Source organism: Anthonomus grandis, chromosome 14 (assembly GCF_022605725.1).
Source record: "Anthonomus grandis grandis chromosome 14, icAntGran1.3, whole genome shotgun sequence".
NCBI lineage: Eukaryota > Metazoa > Arthropoda > Insecta > Coleoptera > Curculionidae > Anthonomus > Anthonomus grandis.
Window position 1 is genome coordinate 8,607,049 of NC_065559.1, and position 26,002 is coordinate 8,633,050.

Genomic DNA, 26,002 nt, shown 5'->3' on the forward strand with positions numbered 1-26,002 from the left:
TACTGTTTTCCTTTTGAATTAAATCTACCTGAAAGATATGCTGCTCTTATCCGTGTTATCAATGATAACATAAGACATAGAAGGCATTTTACGGAAGCTTAAGTGCAAATTGTTGTTAACATACGACCAGACGTCCTGGTCAAGGTCCTCCAAGGACAACAAGAGTGCCACAGAATCGATTTTTGTACTTGTAAACTTTGAGAAATCGTGCAACAACTGCTAGCAACTTACAAAATCAGCTGATACGAGCTCATCAGATAAGCATTAGTAATCAGGTAGTTAAAAACAGACTAAGAGCAAATAATTTAAGACCAATAAGAACAGTAACTGGTCCACTGCTTACCAGGCAACAATGTGTAGCCAGATTAGCATCTGCCAGAGAACACATCAACTGGATCGCTAATAATTAAAGGATTGTATTTGTATTTTAACAAACCAATATTTGTCAGTTAAATGCTTTTGGTGGAGAAGGTGTTATGTTTTAAGGAGGAAGAAACTTAAGGAAGTGCTCGTATTGACTACAAGAACTTTCAACAAAGTAATTTAAATGCTGTAAGGTATATTACAGACTTTTTGCAATAGTATGTTATCCCCTTTTACCTCTTTTGTTAGTAATAAATCATATTATATAAAATAATATTATTGCATGATAATGCTCGATGACAAACAGCCCGCATAGTAAGGAGATTTTTGCAAGATACGTATACTGATGTAATTAATTGACCAGCTAGGTCGCCAGACCTCATCCAATAGAACACATGTGGGATGCACTCGAAAGGACTGTTAGAAGCAGATTTAGTACACCTGTAATTCTGAGACAGCTGTCTGAAGCGCTTACAAAAGAATAGAACGGTATTTCTGAAGAGCATATTCAGAATATGATTATAATTATGCAAAGACGTTGCAGGTTAGTTATAAGAGCAAGAGGCGGCAATACTAAATATAAATGGTTAATAAAAGAGTTGCAGGCTAAGGACTTCAAATAAAACTGATTTTATTTTAGAAGAATTGCCGACGTTTCGGCCTTTATATAGGTCTTCGTCAAGGACGGTCCGTCCACATTTAGTTTGTGAACGTCCAAACAGATTAATTTTTTCTCTTTTTAATACAAGGTGTTTCAGAACTATGAAATCAAACTTCTGGGGGTTGTTCAGTGCAACAGAAAAATCCATTTGAGTATAGGAACCTATGTCCGAAAATGCGTCACTAGGCCACTACAGCCCTAAGACGCGTTAAAATTTATAAAAAACATTAATTACCTAAATAGGATCTGTTGCATTTATTTTTACCTTTTGTACATGATACCATAACAACAATTGTTTAAAATCAACGCTTATCAATGTCATGTTTAAAAATGTTATAGCTTACAATTTTTAAACATTTATTGATAATGGAAAACTTTACCAATCAAGAATTGGCGGATATGCATTTGGCGTACGGAGCAACAAACTGCAATGCACGAGCAGCATCGCGGTTGTATCATGAACGTTATCCCGAACGACAGCATCCTGGATACAAAAAGTTTATTACGGTTCATCGGCGGCTCGCAGAGACAGGCATATTTCAGACCAAGATGCAAGATACTGGTGTTGCTCGAACCGTAAGAACGGTCGAATTTGAAGAAGAGATGCTTGAGCGAGTTGCCGATGAACCATCAAATAGCACACGTGACGTCGCTAAGAATATGAATACGAGTAACGCTTCTGCCTGGCATGTACTACATGAGCAACAAGTCTATCCTTACCACAGACAATTCAAGGTATGACTGCAGCCCAGATTATCATCCTAGAGTTCAATTTTGTCGATGGCTTCTGGATCACATCATTGCACAACCAAATTTTTTACGATATGTTTTGTGGACCGATGAAGCCTCTTTCACAAGAGACGGTATTTTTAATAGTAGGAATAGCCATGTTTGGAACGAAGAAAATCCTCATGCAATTTTTCCAAGAAAACATCAGAATCGTTGGTCTGTCAACGTATGGGCAGGCATTGTTGATGATTATTTAATTGGGCCATACCTTCTACCGGAACGGTTAACAGGGCCTGTTTATCTGCGTTTCTTAGAGGAAGTTCTCCCAGAACTTTTTGAAAATGTTCCACTAAACGTAAGACAGCAAATGTGGTTTCAGCATGATGGAGCGCCGGCTCACTTTGCTGTACAAGTACGCGAGTATTTGTCTCAGCGGTTTGGGCACCGTTAGATTGCCACAGGTGGAGCAGTTTCTTGGCCTCCTAGGTCACCCGATTTAACGTTGCTCAAATTTTTCTTGTGGGAACATGTAAAGTCTTTAGTCTACGAAACTCCAGTAGAATCAGAGCTAGACTTAATTGGAAGAATAATAACAGCATTTGAAATCATTCAAAAGGAGGATAAAATTTTTAGTGTAGTCCGCCGAAATCATGTGCGGCGTTTAAATCGGTGTATTGAGGTTGGAGGAAGACATTTTGAACAATTGTTGTGATGGTATCATATACAAAAGGTAAAAATAAATGCATCAGATCCTATTTTAAGGTAATTAATATTTTTTCTAAATTTAAACGAGTCTTAGGTTCGTAGTGGCGTAGTGACACATTTCCGGACATGGGTTCCTATACTCAAATGGATTCTACTGTTGCACTGAACAACCCCTAGAAGTTTGATCCCATAGTTCTGAATTACCCAGTATTTATTGGTTTTTCTCTCCAAATTAAAACTACCTTTTCGTTTCAGTTTAATTTTCTTGCTTTATTATAACCAATTTAATTAACATTTTCTAAGTCTTAATAACAACAAATCTGCGCGTGTACGAAGCCTTTAAATTTCTAAATTTTTTTGGTTTGTGCTGAACAGAAACCAGAGAGAAGATTTACTTCCTTGTTAGCATTTTTATGCATCGCGCATTGATTCCAGCGTCATGATCTATACGTTTATTTCCGCAAATGTTGTGCAATCGTGATTTACTTATTAAACCCGCAAGCACTCTTAGTGATTGAACCCGAATTAGAAGACTCAAGAAGTCCAGAGCAGGCCTGTTGAAGCCGTATACAGACACCTTAAGGTAAGGATCTTTAAAGGCTGGTTTTTCGACCTTTCCACATTTACTTTTAATCACAAAAATATAGTCCACTTTAAATCTCTCACTGACTTGTCTAAATCCACCTTGTGCTTCAATAAAAATATAAGTCACAATTTTAATTAAAAAAAGAAAAGGTTTTTTTTTCTTACTAGACCAAAAAAGGGCCATTTTTGTTTTAATCAGCCTATGTCTACAAACATTATGAAGTATTGCTCTTTACATCTACGTTATGAAATTTTAAAAATACTACAATCTTGGAGACAAAACAAAGCAACTCGTAAATACACTCAACGGCGACTGACTTACTAAATAATAATTTATTTTATTTTATGAGGAACTTTTTGCTTGTAAAAGAACGAATTAATTATTATATTGAAGTTTTCTTTAAATAAAGTGCCAATTATTTTTTTATTTCTTCAGTACAATTTTGAAAAAGTGAATAATTTTTCTCAGCGCACTTAAATTATACAAGAAAATATTAAAATAAAAATTTGTTTTCAATGTCTAGAAAAATAAATTTAAAATAAAAAATGTGCGTTAGTTGTTTTCAGTAGTGAATATAAGTATATTCTATAAAATAAAATATACATAAAAATAAAACTTCCAAGTAATTGTACGTATGTTGATATCGGCCTATTGTGTTTTTTATGCAAATATAGGAGCTCGCTAGACTAATATTAAACATTCAAGACTAATAAATTATTAATCTTTTCGGAAAAAGTGTATCCGGTCATTACCAGATTCGAAAACGATACAAAAACATCGATACAGAATAATGCAAACAACAATGTTTTATCATGATTGGGATCTATGGATTATTTTCCTATTCCATATTTTCTCTCCATAATTTTTATAATATTTTTCCGGATGTTTTTTTATTTGGTGTGACTTTAGAGTTCGGCAATTAATTGTCCTATTTGTACACTAAACTCATATCTAATAAACAACTATTAGTAAGAATTGACAGAGAAACTAATTTCTAAAAATCTTATATTCGTTATGTATGTTTCGCTAAAATTAAGCTTCTTAAAAATTAAAGTTGTATGCTAAAACAAGTAATATAAGTATTGAATGAAAATTTAAAAAAATTATTATTTCGTATATAAACATTCCTGGAATATTCCAATTAGAATAGAAGAAAATAGTAATTTAGGAAGGATCTTAGATGATATTGATGTATTACTTTTGGGATTTTGACCAATATAAAATAGCTCCTCCTAACTTCTCCATTAGGATTTGTCCAAGTATTCCTACATGTCCTCTCAGATGGATTTATTGATCACGATCTGCAGATCAAATCGTATCTTCAATCCCACATATCATGAACATGTTTAAATGTAATAAATCTATTTAAATTATTGGCGCAGTAACTAATATGGGTTTACAACTGGATGTTAATCTAAAAAACTTTAATACCTTTCCCTGAAGAGTTACGTACGTGGACCATTCCTAAAAATATTTAAAGTAAAATCGAAGCTATAAAACGCTGCGGAGGAAATGAGTCTTCGATCCGAGGATGATATAGTTCATGCGGCCGTAAAATTGAAAAAGAACTATAAATTCGAGGCAGTAACCAACCGTATTTCCGATTTCGGTGTAAAACTAACTTCCGTGTACCTGAGGTTATTTTTCGTTATTAACGTTTGTACAAAATGTTGAATATATACTTATTTTAACAAAAAAAACATACAAAATTCTCAAAATTTAGGAACAGTACATGTATACAGATTGGGGAGTCGATTATTACGCATAGAAAGGTGCTCAAAAACCAAATATGACAATTGATTAAGAAAAAAATTATAATTTGGGCGACAATGCATGAATATTGCAAGATTAGCTCGAAACTATATTGCCATGGCCTGCAATATAATTGGAATATGTTGAAAAGGTGTGTTTTAAATCAAGAAAATAGTTGCCTAACTGTATGCAAAAATAATGGCGATAAATTAAGCGAAAAAAAAGAACATTGACAGTTTAGTTAGGACTATGCCTAACAGATGTCGAGACGTATATGTCCACATGTGTCGACATACACTCATTTGCAAAGACTTTTTCTTTTCTATTATACCTTTGTCCTCTAGACTATTTTGCCGTGTGTATTTAAATAAGCTTATTTCTTATATCTCCTTTCATGTTTCTTTACAACTAAGTTTCAATGAATATATGTATGTATTTCGAATTTAATTAAGAAAATTATCCTTAGTAAAGATAAGAAAGTTCCTAAGGCGGACTCGAACTTTACTGCCACGCTAAAACCAAACTTGTTCGTGTATAAAGTAAGATTGCAGATTTTCGTATAGTTGCAATTTCTAAAGGAAAAGTTACAAACATTAACTCGGATTAAGCCCCTGAATAATAATATTATGATTTCCTTAAAGTTTGCTTTATGTTCACCTCAGTTTTATATAGGTCTATATACCAGCTTAAAGTTTTATATACCAGAATGTGAAGTCAACTCTTAATAGTAATTGTTTTTTGAATTGTAATCATACGAAAATATAGAGAAAAGCTATGTGGCTCTAGTTTAATTAACTAAATCAAATTACGCCACAACATATGGTCAGGATTCGTGTTTATTTGATATACAGCACATTTAGTTACAACGTAAATACCGAATATTCCAATAGGACTAGCAATATCAGATATATATTAGTTTTCCAAGCCAATAGGAGCTCGGCAAATTCGGATATTGTATGTTTATTTGCTTCGGCACTATATTACATCCTCCAGAGTGTTTTAATTTTTTTTAATATGAATAAAAAAGAATCTGGTATCATAGCCACTTTACATGTAAATATATATTAACTTGTTATATTATATGCTTGTGATTCTTTCGATTCGTAAACCTAACAACTGGCCTAAATTATTTTTTTTCATAATTGTTAATTTTAATCAGCCTTACACAAATTAACAACTAGAAATACAAATTGAATTACTGAAACGCTTTAAAAATTATATAGACATAAAAGAAGAATATTCGAACAAAAAAATTAGACCACTAGCTTCACTTCTTATGTAGTATTCATGAATGAATATATAAATGTATAGCAAATGAATATATAAATGAATATATACATGAATATATAAATTTATAGCAAAAAAGCTAAAAGTAGAAGTTGCATATTTTATTTATCAAGTAATGTATAAGTGTTGTGATATTAAAAAATATAATTTATATTAAAAAGATTTTAAGTTTTATAAATTGACAAAAACGCCATAGCGTAATTAAGCTGAAATATCATAATTAACTTTGGGAACGCAAAGCATCAAATTCGTCCATACTCTATATTTTTATACATAGTAATTTTCACGTTTAGGGCTTTTATATAATTTTGCAATAAGAGAAGCTTACACATAGAATAAATAATTTATTTTAATTATTTTATCCGAATTTATTACAAATGAATACCAATTTAATTGAAACCAAGGGATGAATAATATTTATAATTCAATCAATAATTGAATTAATTGGATTTGATATAGTTTTAGAACAAATTTCACTTGTGTAAAATCTACAAAGGGGCGCATAGGGTCTGTAACTTTTTATTTACCTGGTATGCAAAAAGCTGATCTTTCTGAAAGTTGCTTAGTAAATTATTCCCTATGTTTGTAAACTTTAAATGGCATGCCTTGCATATTTGGATTCTACTGGGGGAAATTATGATTTTTTGTATTTAAAATTTTAATCTATTTTCAACTGATTCGATAATAATAAAGAGGCATGACTCTATTACTACTATAAGTAATAAGTCGTATTGAAATATTTCACTGTCAATATTTTTAATATCAGAGTAGCTAACATTTAAAAAATGGCTAGAGCGTATAGGGTTAACCGGGGTAACTGTGACACTGGGGTAATTTATGACACTATGGATTTATGTATCAAATATTTTAAAAATTCGGATTCGCTGAAGTGTCCTCTTTTATATTTTGAAAATTTCGAAAATGAATTTATCTGCATTAATGTATATTTTACCTAAGTATGATACTACAAATTACATATTTGCAACTTCGTATAGTTACAACTACATAGCATCACGAGATAATTTTGACTTTAGATACAGGTCTCAATAGTCATTGTTAAGAAAAGATAGTTCATTATTGCAACATTCAATTTTCGCCTATTTGTAGTTATTATATGTATAACTTTCAGGACACAGAATTGAAGCGTTAGATTTGAGATTTAACAAATGACCGACCTACTGCCAAAATTCAACCTTGTTATTTTGCATCCCAAACATTAAACACTCAAACAAGCTATTACAATAAACCGTTGTTCTATCAACGACTTTGGTATAAGGTCTGAATTGAATTGAGTATTATAGTCTGCTGTGAACTGTCAGCGGTATACCCGGCAATAAGCAATCTGACTTAAGGTAAGATTTCTGTTATATCTATTGATGGTAGTCCAAGGATTTTCTTATTTGTAAAAGCACGGTAACAATCCTCTCTGTAAGTCAGACCATATTCCACGCGAATAACTCTTCTCTGTAACGCATATTCCAGAACAGCACCAGTACTATCACCCTAAGTGGAATTAATATGAGAGTGCATTGTTGCGTGCTTTAATATATTCAACGATATATATTTTACTAAATTCCGTAGTATAAAGATATTTTTGCTTGTTGGTTTTCACAGATGACCCACATGATCTTTACTAAATCACTCCTGTTAGCCTCTGGAACATCTCTGATTGAAAACAGCATCCTCTATGTCTTTAGAAATAGTTTTTTATGAATGAACCACTTTTCGGTTTTTTTCTGTGCCACGAGCATTTTTAGGCAACCTTCACATCACAGTTGATACCAGTAATAGTCGTGTCATACGCTAACACAGTGCGGTACCCGGTTATGAGATTTATATCGGGTAGGTAAATAATGTAAGCTATAAACATACAGTTTGTACTGTATACCTAGAGCTTGTATAATATGTCTTTATAAACGCTTTAAATTTTTAAGCACAGGGATCTGTATTGTAACTCCTCCTATTGATGTTTTCTTGATAGTGACCTAAGCGGTGTCAATTTTGGTGTCAATTTATACTATGGCTCATCTTAAAAACAGTTGATTTTTTATTCCCATAGCTGTCATTATTTCCGAAATAGTTAAAAATTGGTGAAAATTTTTTAATAAAAGAAATTTATAGTTATTTCAGTAAAATCAAAATACACAAATTTAAATTTCAATATTGTATTACTTTTTTCTTACATAGGTAATACAAGATCGTCAAATTAATCCTAACATTACAAAACCTACTTACGAAAATAAAACATACTCACTAAAATTAAATTCGCATTAAGTTAACACTGTACTTTTGTAGAGAAATAAAACGCATAACGGAAACATACCTTGTTGTTTACAAACCTGTTTACATTTACATGATAAAATCTATATACTTCAGATTCAGTTCAACATAAATCAGCAACAACACTGGCAGCTAAAACCATACACTCCTAATTTATTTGAGTGGTCAATAAATTCTTTTACTAAATAAAAGGATGCTGAGTAAGAAATTTCTTTATTCTTTGTTTAAATCCTCTATACATCTCCTTTTTCACTCTACGAAGTCTGGCTATTAAATAACGAGACTGGTTACGAAAAAGGGTTTTATTATAAAAATTATTATACATTCGAATGCTCTCCTTCAATATACTCCCCTCCCCTCGCCACACATCTTTCCATACATTTTTTCCATTGATCGAAGCAGTGCTGGAAGTCTTCTTTGGTGAGGACCTTTAGGAGCTCTGCCGTTTTTTGCTTTACCGCTTCCATCGACGCAAATCGGGTCCTTTTCAAAGCAGATTTTATCTTCGGAAACAAAAAATAGTCGCACGGGGCCAAATCTGGCGAATACGACGCGTGTTCAAGCACTGGAGTGCGCTTACCGGCGAAATACTGCTTCACAGATAGCGCGTTATGAGCAGGTGCAAAATCCACGAGTTGTTTTTCCAAAACTCGGGCCATTTCTTACGAACTCGTTCTCGAGTGTTGTCAAAACTGACAAATAGTAAGTCTGGTTGACAGTCTGTCCCCCTGGAACCCATTCAGTCATCACGATACTGTTAATGTCGAAAAAAACGATCAACATTGCCTTGACTTTTGATTTGGACATCCTTGCTTTTTTTATTCTGGGCGATTCAGGCCTCTTCATCGATTGCCGCTTGGTTTTAACATTGTATTGACAAATCCACGTTTCGTCGCAAGTAATAATGTTTTTCATCAGTCCGGAATCTTTTTTTACCCTTTCAAGGAAATCTGAGCAGACCTGTTGACGCAAGAGCTTTTGGTCAGGAGTCAGGTTTTTTGGCACCAACTTCGCACAGACTTTTGTCATGTGTAATTCCCCGTGTAAAATTTTTCTAACCGTTTCTTTATCGGCATTTAGAGCCTCGGCAATCATCCGGTTGCTCATTCGACGATTTGCACGCACAATTTAGTTGATTTTGATTTAGCTGTTTCCGGAGTTGAAACAGTGACAGGGCGACCTGAGCGCTGGTCATCTTCAGTGCTCTCTTGGCCCTCACTAAAGCGCTTACACCACTCAAAAAACGCACGCGCACGAGAGAGAGAATCTTCCCCATAGGCCTCTTGCAACAATTTATAGCACTCAGTTGGAGTTTTTTTTCGATTTAACGAGAAATTTAAGATCGATGCGTTGCTCTTGTTTTTCGTCACACATGGTTTTCGGCACGAGAAAAAAACACGTTCGTTTCAAACCGCTACTGCACGAATACTATAATAGTGAAAACCCACCCGTCTAGGGCGCCCTCTAGGAACGCAGTCTCGTTATTTAATAGCCAGAGCTCCTATTAGGAAATGCATTAAAATATACATGTAGTAGGGACGATTTTCAAACAATGCTAAATTGTGTCGTGGTACTGCAAAGTTTTGACTATTTTGTGTTTTTGCTTTACTCATATTTATATCAATGTTTTTTAAGGAAATTTAATTTTTTATAGGTAAGACAACATATCTTATATATATAAAGAGATTATGACGTTATTTTGCCTAGATTTTCAAATAATGGAGATCAGTGGTCTAAGTGTGTCTAAGTCATCTACCACAGAGAGTCCTAATTATTTTCTTTTGAATGACAAAGAGATTCCCTATAGCTTCAGCATGAAAGCTATAGAATATTATGCCATAAGCTATGCGGTAATAGACATAAGCATAAGAAAACTGGATTCCAGAGTCTTCACTTATAATGTTTCCAATGTTGTAGATTGCAAAGTTTGCTAATGATATTTTCTTTCAAATTCTTATGAATGTCAGACAGTCTACGTTGTTATATATGTGAGTTCTAAAACCTTAATTGCTGGATATAAGGTTTGTTCTAGCATATATTTTTGTATGGTTTAACACCAGTTTGTTGTACTGCTTTAGTGCGCATGTTCAATCCGCAAACTGGTATAAACGGTTTTTTGCTAGAACGCTTTTCCGTCGTGAAAATCAATGGCAAATTTTATGTCAATTGTGAAATAAGCTTTTCTGTCTTGTTGTTTGTTTTTATAATTTTGAGGTTAAAAAAATACTCTGGTAACATTTTTGAGCAATAACATGACTTCATTTTCGAGTCAGTCTAAAATGCTCAGGGGTCAGTAACATCAACATAACCTTAATTTTTTAACCGCTTTGCATAATGGAAGAAAAACTCATAATCATCATCATCATCATTTACCAAGTCGGAATCAAAAAGAACATTGTTTGTATCCGAATCAGAACTTGATGAGTCTGATATCATACATTAGATAACTAACAAATAGAAATTTGATTTAAATAATAAAAAATTACTCTATTAACCTTTAATGATAAAAATTTCTCTATTGAACCTTTCATTAATTGCACCTAAATGAACATAACGTACCTGTATTGTATATTCACTGATTTTCTAGCATTTTTTAGGCTTTTTCCTTTTATAGCAAATTCACAGTCCAAATTTATGATAGAAACTCAAACAATAAAAAAAACATTTACTGCGCAAGACAAAAACTGAAAATCCGAGCAAAATAATGAAAAAAAAATTGATGCTAGAACAAACCTATTGTCTTGACATATACCTTGCGTATGTATGTATGTATGTATGTATGTATGTATGTATGTATGTATGTATGTATGTAAACCGAAATCCTTAGGAAATTCTACGGACTACTTTCAGTGGTTTAGACCCAATTTCCAAACTGAACTTTGTTGTTGCTAGAACAGGTGACAGGCAGTCAGAATCCCGGATTAGTTTTGCTAGAACGCATACTTTCGTCTGCGCGGATTCCGGATCGTTTGTGTATTGGTTAATATTCTGCTAGAACAAACCTATTAATTCCAGTGGGTATGACTCCTTATTATTTTATACTGTATTCGGATATTAGTTCTTCAGGGTATTCTTATTTTGAAAGTAAACAAAGTTGAAGATTATCCAGGAGATGAGTGAGCAACGACACGTCACTTCCGTCTCGAACCAAGCTTCCGCTCGGAGGAGTGATGGAACTTTTGGAGGTTGTTGGCTACGTAACTCCTATTTTCAAGTGAATGATTTTTAAGATTTTACGCTCAGGATGAGGGTCTGCCTATGGGATCATCGCTGTCTCCGGTGGTAGCCAACATATATATGGAATGATTTGAGAAACAGGCAATCAGCACCTTACGACAAAAGTCAAAGATGTAGCTGCGATACGTTGATGATACATTTATCATCTGGGACAAAGGGGAAGACAAACTTCAGGGCTTCTTACACCACCTGAACAACATGGTGCCAAGTATCAAATTCACCATGGAGACGGAGAAAAATTCGACGCTGCCATTCTTAGCTGTTCTTGTCAAGAATATAAATGACATTATAAGAACGTCGGTGTTTTTTTTCCTACATTTTAATTCCAATCACTCTGGTTCGACTAAAGTTGGCATCATCAGGTCTCTGTACAACCGTGCTGTACAAAGTACACTGCTATTGTGCAATTTCCACAATTCACTGAAATCGTATTTAAAAGGCCAATTATAGCAGTTTTTGAAGATTTACTAAAACTATTAAAGAAGCCATGCTGTGTATCACAAAAAAAAGAACTCTGATTCAAAGACTTTAACAGCCTGTCATAAACTGCCATGGATCTATGTAGGGGTATCATTCTGTTTTTTTTAAATTAATAGAAAAGTACCCTCCTGGAATAATTGATTTATTAATATGCAGAGAAAACATAATATTTTATCAGAAACTCTCTTCACTATTTTACATGAAACTCGATCAACCTCTGCAGACTATTTAGTGCAGTTTAATAATACCAATAACTTCATGCAGGGTTGGGCTTCATGGCAACCAAACTAAAAAATTACAGAAAAAATTCATGACAGTAGCATACGTCATATGCATATTGCGCCAGATATACGAATAATAACATAAGGCATAATAAAATATTAAAATATACTTACTTCAATAGACGGGGCTACAATATGCCCACCAGTAAGCTGATGATGATGTGGCGTGGTATGCCTGGGCATCACTTCATTTAAGTCTTCATAAAGGCCGGTCGATGGCCCTCCATCACAATTGTTTTGAGGAGTGTTTTTACAGGGAAGAAAATTTTGTACCCTTTTGTATCTGAAAAAAAAACTTATTTAGTCTTTAATAAATGCCTTTCCGTATTTTTATTGACAGAGATCAAATCTTTCGATTAAGATAAGATCTTTTCACATATATCTAATTTAAGTGAATAAAATTCTTCTGAATGTAATTAATGTCCAGTGTGTTATTTAATGGTAAAGGCCCGCAGGACTTTTAAATTACGTACTCTTGTGTTTAATTTTCATTTATAACCAGACATCTTAATAGAAGCAGACTGACACGCAACACGGGGTTTTAAACTCTAAAAATGTAATAGAAACAGTAATAAAGTTAAAAAAATTGTAATAACTATGTTAGAGCCTAATTTACTCACTTTTGTAATAAATGTATAAAGTATGCACTACTGTTAATGTCTTAGAATGTATAGAATACTAAAAAAATCTCAGCCTTTTACCTAAAACTTCTGCTTATAAGTTACTGTCTATTAAAATAATGTGGATTATGGACAGCAAAAAATCAAGATGGTGTAAATGTTTTATACAAATTTGCACTATAGAAATACGGATTTCACTTTCTTTCCAGAATTTTTAATGCAGGGGATATGATTTGGTTCTGATTCAAAAGCTTAAGATGTACAAAAGGAATATTCAAAGGCATTATTTAAAATTTTACTAAGAGAACAAAGCTACAGAAGATGAAAATGCAAATGAAAAGAATGAAAGAAAGTCAGAAAATCAAAGTCAAGTTTCAATAATTTACAGGCCAATTATTTCGTGTCACTTCCGATTATTAAATAAACTGTGTGAAGAAACAGTTGACGAAGTGTTGAGAATCGAAGAGAGTCCAAAATTCAACTCAACCATCAGTCAAACCGTGTACATCAGGTATCCAAGAGATAAAAGGGTGACCCAAAGAGTAAATCAGAGTCCAAGATAAATACAAAACCAAAACTATAAACTAATAACCATAAACTATAAAGAGGAACTAAACACCAACTATAAAACCCTCGCCAACTAATGAGTGTTACCAAAAACGTGCTAAGGAATGTGACACAGTAGATTTAATCATAAATAAATCTTTGAAGGTGGTTGTAAATTAAAGAAACTATAGTTTCCAAATAAGAGTACAAGTATACCAAAGCTTTAAATGTAATTAACTACTTTTATCCCTTATAAAAGGTAAAATTTCCAAAAATTCTGAAGACAATCTGTGGTTACAAATACAATCTCCAGCAAACTGAGAACGACCTAGAATTGTGTTTATCAAAAAAAATCCTAAGGAGTACAAAAGTAAGCAAATAACGCAAATGCGAGAACACAATTCTCCCAATAGAGTAATAAAAACGATTAAATAAACCAGTCTATACCAATGTTATATTTAGTATTCAGAAAGGAACTATTCTGAGGGCATTGTTGTATTTACTAAATATAAACGATGTGGTAAAGTTGGTCAAAAAGAGTAAGATTGTGTTATTTACTGATGACATACTGTCAGTAAAGATAAACAGTGGCCTTAGTAATTTATTTGACTGGCTCTGTAGCAATAAGTTATGCTTAAATGCAATTAAATCAAAATTTTATATATTCACTAAGAAGTCCAGAGCTGGTCAAATGGATAATGACTGTATGAATATTAATGTAAATTCCAGAAAAATTATTCTTGAAAAAGAAATAAAATACTTGAGTATAATTCAAGATACTAAATTTCCACTCTCACGTAGACTGCGTTATGAGAACATTTTTAGAAAAACTTGTATTTATAACTATATTCGAAAAAAGTCGTTCATTAATTATTAAATTACTTCCTCATTTACCGTTTTTTTCAACATTATTCTTCAGTATACCGCAAAATAAAATTAATCAGTTTGTAAATATTCAGAATAAAGTAACGAGGGTAATTTTGAAGTGTAATCGTTATACCCCTATTACGTTTGTGTTCAGTGGCATACGTATGTTATTCGTGAAACAAAGAATTATGTTTATGATGTATATGTTTATCTTTAAATAAAAACAGCGTGTATTACCAAACTATATATGTAATAAACTGAGAATGTTCCGAGATCATAGATAATTTAAACCACTTTTATTTTTTATTTATTTCATTCAGTTTACAAATACCCAGAATGGTAATTACATGCAAAGGAAACAATAAACAATTAAACAATAAATAGCAAATTAAAAAAAAAATAACGAAAGAAGTATAAAGTCTCAAGGTAATCTAAATACTGAAATCCTGCTATTCCTAAAACAAACATTTTAAAAGCTTTATTAATAAAATTAATGTAAGAATTATTAAATTTGAAATTACTCGGATAACATACTTTTAAGTACTTATGATAGAATGACATAATTCACCTTTTCTATCTAAGCCTAATTTTACTTTACAAATACTATTTAATTTTTTAAAAACATTTGTTGTAGTTTTATGGTAGTTTAGGATGTATGTGTGTATGTCTATTACTTTTTTGTTTTCACCTTTTCTATTGTTTTTAATTTTATTTAAACTTTTTATAGTAGCGGTACTGGATATTATTGTATTCCATCATACGCCACCATTATATTATATTGTATTTATTATTAGTTAAATTATTGATTCATTATATTGTAAATTGTGTTTAATCTAACAAATAAAAGCACGAGCGTGATAGTTTAAATATAGGGCTATTGAAACAACTGCTTTATGTAATTGGCAATATAGTAAGAATGGTGTGTGAACAAATAAGATTTAACTTGGAAGAAAATGGCTTAATTTTCGACAATCTGGCTTTAGGAGTCGTCATTCATGTGAGTCTGCTATTGATTATCTAACTGCAGTCTGGAAGTTATTAACAAACAAAAAGTTGTACTTAGTATATATTCTGAGCAGAGGAGGTCTTTTATTAAAATCCCCAATGTCAAAATTAGTTTTGGGTCCACACCGTAATGACAACTCGATCGGACACTCTTTACCATAGGTGCCGAGTTCCGTGTCTTTATTAAACAGATACACTATACCTTAGGGGTTTTTGGAAATAATACCAGTGTATACAGTTACATATGTTGTATACAGTGTATACATGCTCAAACTAAATAATATAATAAATTAAAAAAAAGTCATGCATTAAATTACAAGAGGTAAAAGGCGAGTAACAGTCCTTTCTCCTTTCTGCAAGAAGAGCTTGTTACTATTTAAACAACTTAAAAGATCTCGTCATCTCATTAGGTAACGTCCAAAAGAAATAAAATAAAATATTTACAAATAGAAATATATGTTCATGTCACTTGTTATAAAACATAGTTGAAAATAAAGCCTTATAGGCATATTAAAATAAATTTGTGTTCGAAATTCACTCGTTACTCAAATAAATCAATTTGATTTTCATTTGAGTGTCTTACTTTAGCACGAATAATTTAGAATTTGAACGATAAAAAAACTACAGCCTTAAAAGTCTTTATGTGTTTATCCAGTTGTCGCTAAATAATTATAAAGAATTTACCTTTATTGTCGCTGAATAAGTGAGTCCACCATGTACACAACTTAATACGCCATAAAAAACAAACACAAATCAATACTGTGAATGACTTTATGCAATCGAACAATGAAACAGCTAACAAAACTTGAGCTTTCACGCTTAAAATACTCAAGAAAAACAAAGAAATACTCCTATATCGATATAGATATTTTAATAAATAAGCTAAAGATTTATGGTGTGAGGGCTAGAATTTCAAAATGGAACGTATTACTGCAAGTAAATACAAAAAAAAAACTTTAAAGATAATTATTCTATGAGGGAATATACCTTTGCAATGATTTGCCGACATAAAATCATCGTCAAATATTTTTCGGATTTATAATTGAATACGTGTGAAGTAAAACACTCGATGAACAAATATACATGTTCACACTACTAGAAATATTTATTTGCTACTATTTATTTAAAATTTAAAGTCGCGCCAATATTCCGGCTTGAACTGGCCTAGCAGCGAGGGCTCCTTATATACGAGCTAGAACATTGTTCCAACAGATAGCGGGCACACCGTGCGCCACGGAGATGATTCCCAAATGGCGGAGAACAGCTGAGATATTCGTGGTGGTTAAGATTCGTTGCAATATTAAGAATTATTGATAATTGTATATTTAAATTTAACTAGCCAAGTGCTACTTAAGCAACATTACTTACATTTGGATTTATTTATAGATTATTGATGTTAAGAAATTTTTTTGTTATACATATGTGGCACAAGTTGCTGAATAAAGATAACTACTAGTACATGACTCTAACCACCATCTAGCGGACCTTACTTACTAGAATAATATTAAATGCCACAGCTAATCATGGATATAGTATATGCTTCTCAATAGATTCTATTAATTTAATATATCATACTAGTATCATGATAATAATGTTGAAATTAGAATCGGAAAGTGGCAAATATCAAAAAGAAAAGTTTTGCCCAGTGGTTAGAAATACTGGGCTATCAAAAAATCTATCTATCCGATATTCATTTGAAGCATTTCCATTATTTAATAATAGCAGTGGCAGCAACTTTTTTGTAAAAATAGGTAAAGGGTGTAAGCTTAGTGAACATTATATTTAAATTTTATGCACAATATATTGTGGCAAAAAGTGTTACCCCGCGATCTTAAAAAATGCTTTGACCTATAACTAAATATTAAAAAAAATTTAAAAACTTCATCAATGGATGTCATGGCAAGGCAACGATAGGGAAACAAAGAAAGCCATAGACGAGAGAACCGCAAAAAATTATATTAAATATTTGATAATATCATTTGAATTTTAAGCTATGAAGTAAGTATGAAATCACAAATCAATTATCAACAAAATTAATTCATATATATTAATTGAAAAAATGTATATCAAAAACTCGATTTAATCAAGATGCTATAAAATCATGATTAGTTAAAAAATTATTTATAATGTAGTTTTTAAATTGATAATATTTAAACGTTTTTACAAAATTTACCAAATTATTCGACATTTGTATTCCTATAACTAAGAAAGATTGATGCATGTAATTTGATCGATGGTTGGGTTGTAAAAAGTTAGTTTGGATATTTCTCCTATTATGCTGGTGGTTAAATCTAGAGAATAAAGATTCTCTGATCTTATAATTTTAAAAATAAAATTGTACATATGATATTTGTTATAGTTTCTCATATTTAATATCTGATGCTTATTTAAATGTTTTGTAGTTCTTATACTTTATTACAAACATCAAGTGTTAAACTATCAGAATAAGCTATATCAAGTAAAAAAAGGTAAAATGGTTAGACAAGTAGTGCTTTAGCTACTCTTATTTTGTTTATTATATCAATTTCAAACGAAGTCAGTTGAGAATCAAATATTACGCCTTAAACTTTAGTTTCACTAAGACAAGAAATTATTTTGTTATTTATTCTACCGCTGAAATTATTTTTTATATTTGGTTTCAAACTATTCTTTCCAAAAAACGTTATTAAGCTTTTGGTGGATTTATTTTTAAATTATGATTGTTCCTGCAACGTTTTTAAAGCCTAAGTGACATGATGGAATTCATTTATTAAATTCATCTACTTGCTGAAAGGAATATATTTTTACTGGCAATATGCTTATTGGACTTATCTTTAACTTTGCAAATATGTTTAATAAAAGCTTTCTTTCATATTGATGGAAATATATTGTATACTATAAAGGAGTTATATTCTATTTGTAAGTGATTAAAATCTTATCTACTCTCACAGCGTCAAATCTGATGCCAATGAGCATTTTATTAAATTGCTGTTCAGCAGCTAGCCTTACAAGTTATAAACGTTAAATATAAGTAAAAGTCAATTTTACTTGTTAAGGTTTATCTTACCGTGCAATGGTAAGGGTCCCTCTAGATCTTCTTTTGTCAAAAAAACGCCTCGGTTTTTTTAAAGTAGATGAAAAGGTGCTAAAAGCTTGCGAAGGTATTGCGAGAGATGCACACTCTAGCAAAGTTATGGTGAAATATCCACTAGGATAATAAGTTTTTAATAAATTAGCATAGTAAGAGAATATTGCGGAGAATGTAGAGAAAATAAATATAACATGAATTAATAACACAGGTTTTACCAATGAACATCGGATCTTAATGTAATTTTTGATGATGATCACGAATCCAAAGTCCGTTTTATTTTATCAGGTTAGGTTTTTGTAACCAAATTTATTTCGATTTTCGACAAAAACTATTTAATTTTATTCGAAAAAAAAAATTTTCAAAATGAATTACTGTGAACCTTATCGCTTGTAATTTTTTGGATCAGTTTCACGGATAAAAGTCTAACAATAATAACTGAGCAAGCTCTTATACAAAAAACCATGATAGTTTTTCTAAATTCATTGTAAATCTTGGTGCATAGAGTATGAGAGTAAGAAAAGAGGATTTTCAACGACATTTGAGTGCTCACTTTACTTTTAATTTTTCAAAAGACTTGCAATGATCTATTTGAAGTTGTCACTTTTTTGTTATCGAGTAAATCATGAACGATGCTTTTAAATGACACCCACGCTGGTGCTTCTGTGGCCGACAACTTTATAATGAATTCGATATTGTGGTTGATCAAATTTTCTTTTTTAGTTCATTGTATTTGATACTCTCCAGGATTTTCATCATAGTCGTGTAGTTTTCCTTAGTTTCAAATGCATGAGCAACTGGGATGTATGGCTTTCGATTCCCATTGTGCAAATTAAGCTATATTTGACGCCACTAATAAAAATGTGCCACTCATTAGAATCGTATGTTTGTTTCATTGCTTCGAATAAACCCCCAATATTATTACAAGAAAACATCTCATTGGTTTTTATAACAACTGGCACAAGTATCTTATTTCTATCTCTGTAGATGGTACTTTTGATTCTCTATCAACTGATTTTCACTGCCGCAATCGTAATGCCAGTAGTTCTACTTTTTGTTTAGATAATCGCAGGCTCATCAAGGCTCTTTTAGGCTCATCAAGAATTCACTTAAGAGTATTGACGTGAATGTATCCGTGAATACTCTTAGATACTCTTATATAGAGAGGAAAATGTGCAAAGGACCATTTTCGTGACGTCGAACTGGCTTTGATATTATGTATGGGTTTTGTAGTTTTTGGAATTTATACCAACTACGATCGTCAACTAAAAATAACAATAATCGACGTGGTTTTTCGCTTCTCCCCAAAAGTTTGGCAATGAACTTGAGAAATATTTCCTTTTTCACTTATCGACCATTTGTACATGTGTTGCTTAACAAATCTGGCACTCATATTGTCTCTAACCCCTGTACACATAACCCAAAGTAGTATTTATAAGCATTTTCAGCGAATCTGACATCACGTTTTTCTATTTTGAACCGATATATCCGCCAAAGATATAACAAAACTTCTTTACCCTTACTTTACATAGCTTTCGTGGCGTTGTAACCGACCGATGGTCAATATTTAATAACAAAAAAAAACATTCATTAACAAGAACGAGATAATGCGCAATCAGTTGTAAGTCTCAGCACCAATACAGTAATATCAACATTTGAAGTATCTTAAAATAGGGATCTGCTGGCGGTAACCGATCAACGCATTCAAATTCAGAGAGCCGAAAGACAGAAGAAAACATGTTTAAATTCTTGTGTCAAATTTCTAAATTTGCAAACCTGTGTAATTAATAGGTGTATAGCATTAGATTATACATTTGGTTAGACGATGGCATACATCTGTAATTCTATATTTTAGACGGAAATATGTAAAGACTCAGGTTAAGATATACTGTATTTAATTAACAGCCATAAAACAAAACATCCACACATTAAAAATGAAGCAAGTTTCCGTTTCATCGGTGCCAAAATGGTCGTGATAATTTATAGGTTTTCGACTGTTTTTATTTCTCTATATCTCTAAAAACACTTGGCGGTGATAAATTACGTATAAAATGGTCGCGCTATAAACGACACCATACATGTGTACGATTAAAAGGAAAATATATGGTCTTGCCTTGCTTTGAGCATTACGGAGAAATATAACTCGTTCCTTATATTATAAAAATATTTGTGAAGTCAGCTTTAAGGAGTTAAGTAACCAAACTTGACGCAACGTTACGTTATTAAAATTATAAATAATAAATGGAATATGCGCACCTTTGCTTGAACCATCAATTCATCTACCTTAACTGAATAAATATTTAAAAATATTAAAATATACATGTATATATGTGGAAATGGCTTATAAAAGAACCCTTTTCCAAGTAGCCTTTTTTCTTTTTCATTTTCTGACAGCCGAGACAAAGTAAAATCCTCGCGAAGACGTGGATAACCCCAAACTCTAAAAACCTCTCCACTGTAAAACAAGAAAGAAGTGCACGAGCGCTCTTTCGCCTCCTACGCCTTCTTCAGGATTAGCCTAATCGCACCGTAAAAAAATTACTTTAAATAAGTAAATTTCGTATTCGTAAAAACCAATCTCCAATTTTCCTTAGCATGATGGCAACATATAAAGTTTTTTCAAGATTATTTGAAACTCACATTAAATAAAATCCTTAGATATATAAAACTAAAAATAGATCCAATAGAATTTCTCCTGTACAAGTAATATTAATAAAAAAATCTTAGTATAACAAAATATATTACTAAAACTGCTTCAACAATAATTATATAACATCGATGAATCGTTAGGTTGCTAAAGAAACAACTGAGATAATTTAAAGTCTAGTCTTTATTTTTAGTCGAGAGTAAAATAAAGAGTTTTGGTTAGGGGTGAAACTGTTTTGTGATTTGAGTGTGACATCAAAGGTTCCAACAATAAGAATGACAATAGGGATCTTTACATGTTAGAAATATCAATCTTATGATGTAAACGCAGCTTAACTGACTGGCTGTAGCAAAGACGCGTACCTTAATTACAGAGACACGCACTTCCAAAGATTGTCAAATGATCAGCGATCCTTGTGGCTGTAATAAGAGTTAAAAATGTCCTTCCCAGCAATGACAGATTGCACCGGAAACTGAAATGCGTAGTAATGGCGGATGATTTGAATGCTCCAAATTGCGCCAAATTTAAACTTTATTCTACTAAATTCAGCATTTTTGGAAACTAAGACGTCGAAACACGTTACACCTTTTTAAATATATTTCAAATACTACAAAATATTAATAAAAAAATCTTAGTATATTAAAATGTATTACTAAAACTGCTTCAACAATTATATAACATCGATGAGTCATAAAGTTATGAAAGAAACAACTGAGAAAATTTAACGCTATAGCTAATTTCTGCTTCTAATGGTTTTTATTATTAACACATTCGATAGTTTCCCCTAAAAATATGACATTTTCCCGAAAGAAAAATGTCGCCGCACTGCAATAAGCCAATGCAGTAACTTAGCTAGCCGTAGGCAGTAAATCATAATAACAAATTAAGCCATTTGGAAAGCAACTGTTCGGCGACCATTAATTCCCCTTCTCTCTTCTCTCTCGCTCCTTTTGAAAACTAACGCTTAAATGCAAGTTAAATCAGTTTCGAAAGAACACGAGACCTTTTAGTTTTACGTTAAAGCAGACTAGTCATAAATTCAAAGCGGAAATTTTTTACTTCCCTTTTCCGTTTGCCATTCCAGAAAGGATTCTCGGTGAAATATTGTTATCAAGTTTATCGTCTTAGTCGTTTTCAGTCGCGTAATGTTTATTATTTAGCTCATAGCTATCGGTTTTCTACATTAAAAATAGATACTTACTTCCACACTAGGATAACAGCAATGAAAACTAGTAGTCCGAGTAACACTGAACACAAAACTATCACAGCCACGGTCTGGGAAGAAGGACTACTATGGTAGCTAGCGTCTATAAGCTGGAACAAAAAAAAATAATTAGATCCGCAGTTTAAAAATTGAAGAATTAATTAATTTTAACTTTTAATTAAGAGTTTTGCCTCGAGTTCAAATTTAGGGTCGATGTTAAAAGGCCGCCAATATTTATTTAATGTGGTCGTAAAATTTGCTTAAGATGATATTTTACGGTTAATATTAAACATACCTCTGGATTGTTTTATTATTACACAAATTAAAATGCTCGTTTCATACAGTAATAACAGATAATATACACTAAAGTATTTTTTAAGTTTAATACTAACAAATTTTTATTTAATCTTTATTATCACAATTGTTCTAAATATTTCAACCCTGCGTAAGCTAATAGTTAATTTTTTCATGAATAAATTCATAAAGCATTCATGACACTTGAAAACTAGTGAAACCGATCAACGATTTCTCTATTGAAGGAATAAAAGAGAAATTGTTATTCAGTCCTTTCAGCCTCGTTTTTGAAATTCGTCCGATATCTGCAATTTACTCCTAAAGTATCTAACGCAACCGAGTTAAATCTAACTAAATTATGCATGGAAGATTTTCTCCTTTTAACGACAAAATCTCTAAAAAATCCAAATCTGACAGCTACAAAATTGCGAAGCCGACCACCATTTTTCTCTTTAAGGATGCCCTCTATCTATTTTAAATCTTATTTTAGCACTTATATTATATACTAGAGGTGTATGATGTCTGGTCATGCGTGAAGTGCATTAGATCTGGCAGTGTCTTGACACAGAACAGTTTTACGTATGTTGAGATGTTGAAGATGGTAACATCGTTAGCGAAACACGTGTCGAGAGTAAAATAAAAAGTTTTGGTTAGGGGTAAAACTGTTTTGTGATTTGACTGTCACACCAAAGCTTTCAACCATAGACTGACAGTATGGATCTTTAGATGTTCGGAATATCAACACTGGCTTGGCCGAAGATTTTTTGGTTTTATGTGATGTAAGTTGGTTCGAGAGATCTGCTTTTCTTTGAATGTTGCTCCTTGCATACTAACTTTTCTTTATGAATGTTGTAGCCATCAAACCAAACGTGTAATGCTATTCCTGATCTAAAGAACTCTTCTATTCGAGTCTACTTTGGATGTTTTATCCTTACTTTCAGTGGTCGCTTTGTATCGCCTATTTCCACATTCTCAGGGGATTTGAAATACGCAGTTCTTGGTGTCTAGTAGGCATTCAGGCTTGGTCTTTTTTTTCAAACTTCCCTTAATGTAATAATTATTAATGTATAGGATTCTTCAGTTGCTATCACTCCTTCCTTATATATATTTTTTTTTTATTTTTTATTTATTAGTTTGTATATAAGAACGAAAAGTTTTTATCACAAGTCTCATATTTGAAATATATATTTTAAAGGCGACACGTGTTTTACTTCGCCAATTTTTTTAATATATAAGATATACACGAATAGAAATTTATTTCCGATTAATGAGAAACTCAGCAAACTATTTCTCTCGCATTTATTTTATTATGCAAGAGAAGGACACGTTTAGTGCAAATTGGCCCAACTTACACTTATAATTAGGAATATCAATGTCACAAAATGTCAACTTAAACATGTAAACGAAGCTTAACTGAGTGGCTGCACCAAAGACGCGTACCAAAATTACAGAGACATGCATTTGCAGAAACTGTCAAATTATCAGCGATCCTGGTGGTTGTAACGAGAGTTAAAAATGACATTACCAACAATGACAGACGATACGAAAACGGCGTGAGATTTGAATGGCGCAGATGGCGCCAAATTTGAATTCCATTCCAGCATTTTCGGAAACTAACGCGGCAAAACACGTGTCACCTTTTTAAATATGTTTCAAATACGGGACTTGTCTAAGACTTTTGATTTTTATATATTGAATTTTATGATTCTATCAGAATTATGGACGAATTTTTCATAATTATTAGTTTGTTGTTTCTTTTGTGACCCAAAAATCTTTCATGCTTCTTGTTAAGTGAGTTGGATCTGGGGTCAAATAAAACTCAGTTTTAAGATTTTAATACTGCCGATGTTTCGGCCTATATTAGAATATCTTTAGGGCAATAAAAATTAAAAATCTTTTGCCCATAAACATTTATTGGTTTCATTGGATACCCGTTCTACTGTAAGTTTTTGGAAATATTTTCTATTTTCCTGCTGAGATCAACATTGTTGTTGCTTACTGTGACTGTCCTTCTATACATGGTTTTAATGATTCATACCTTTGTGGAACCAGGATGATTAGAATTGTAGTATAGGTATTGTCCTGTGGGTGTTTGTTTGCGATAGACTGTTGTCCTTAAGGATACATTTTTGTTCTTCACAAGAAAATCTAAGGACATCAGTTTATCCTTTACAGAGCCATGAATATTGGATCTATCCGCAAGAAAGTTTCTGGCTTAATTACCATTTATTTTCCAATATATAGTACATGAGTATCAAGTGTATATCTGCTTTTAAGTTTTAGATAAGAATAAGTAAAGTGCTTTAGATCTTCCAAAGAAATTTAATATATTCCCTCAGTTCTTTTGAGTCATTGTTGAACAAATTTATATTTTCTGTTTGATCAGTTTTTTTCAAAAAATGGTTTTAAATAAAAGGTTTCCAATTTATTCTTCATAAGTCTTTCAAATTTGTTATCAGTTTTAATTACTGGCGTATTGATAAAGTTCCAATCACCTTACCAAAATCTTGTATATTGCTTGACAAAGTCTTAAGATTTACATCTAAAAAGATGTTGTCAAGGCAATCTTCGCTACGGGTTGGATCAACCGTCTGATTTGAGTTATATTCCGCATAGTATCCAGTAATATGTGCCAGATATATGTCAGCAATTTTGTTTAATAAAAAATACTTAACCACAGCAGTTTGTTTCTTTATACTTGAGGAATCCAAAGGCTTCTGCTGAAGTGCTAAAGAGGCTGTCAATAAATCCTAGTGGCACTACGAATTTCTAGACATTTCTGAACGTTATTATAAATAGTTAAATTAATTCCAATAAATTCTAGTTTAAGGTCTACGATATATGGGAAATTTGGAACAATCAACAACATGAATAAAGATACACAAAATAGCTGGTAATTATTATTAGTTGCTTAGCAACAGACATTTCCTTGATATTAAATAGCCCTGGATAATAAATTAATTGTTTAGTTGCTTATGCATATTTAGCCTAAACTCGTCACTTAATCTCTAGTTACATAATATACGTACATTATATTAATTAAATGGTATTGTTTCGGTAATAAAGTTTTTCTCATTGTAGCGGTTCACCCAACTTCCATATCAAATCCCTCGGGAAAAGTTAAAATTAATGTAACTCACCTGACCTTAAGTGCCATGAACTTTAGGATGCCCCTTCAAAAATAACTGTCGGCCTTTGCGAAAAAGTTTACCCCTGATGCGATTTAGTCGAACAACTTTACTTCGATAAAACTATTAAAAAGTAAGTTTTGCGGTTTTTACGGGTGATGCTCATCTCTGGTATAATATTGAGTCGGTAAGTGTTTATCGTGTTTCAGATCTGGGAAAATATTTATGTTCATAACAAAATCAGTGCGATTATGAAAATTACT

General features: G+C 32.1%; 1 protein-coding gene across 1 annotated transcript in view; it reads right to left on the reverse strand.

Annotated features, from left to right (window-relative positions):
• LOC126744536 (uncharacterized) overlaps nucleotides 1-26,002 on the reverse strand; it is a 187,753-nt gene that overhangs the window by 26,000 nt on the left and 135,751 nt on the right. The window contains exons 3-4 of the mRNA XM_050451978.1: nucleotides 22,315-22,427; nucleotides 12,476-12,644 (exon numbers count right to left, since the gene is read on the reverse strand). Of these exons, the coding sequence (XP_050307935.1) occupies nucleotides 12,476-12,644; nucleotides 22,315-22,427 (282 nt within the window). The remainder of the gene's footprint in view (nucleotides 1-12,475; nucleotides 12,645-22,314; nucleotides 22,428-26,002) is intronic.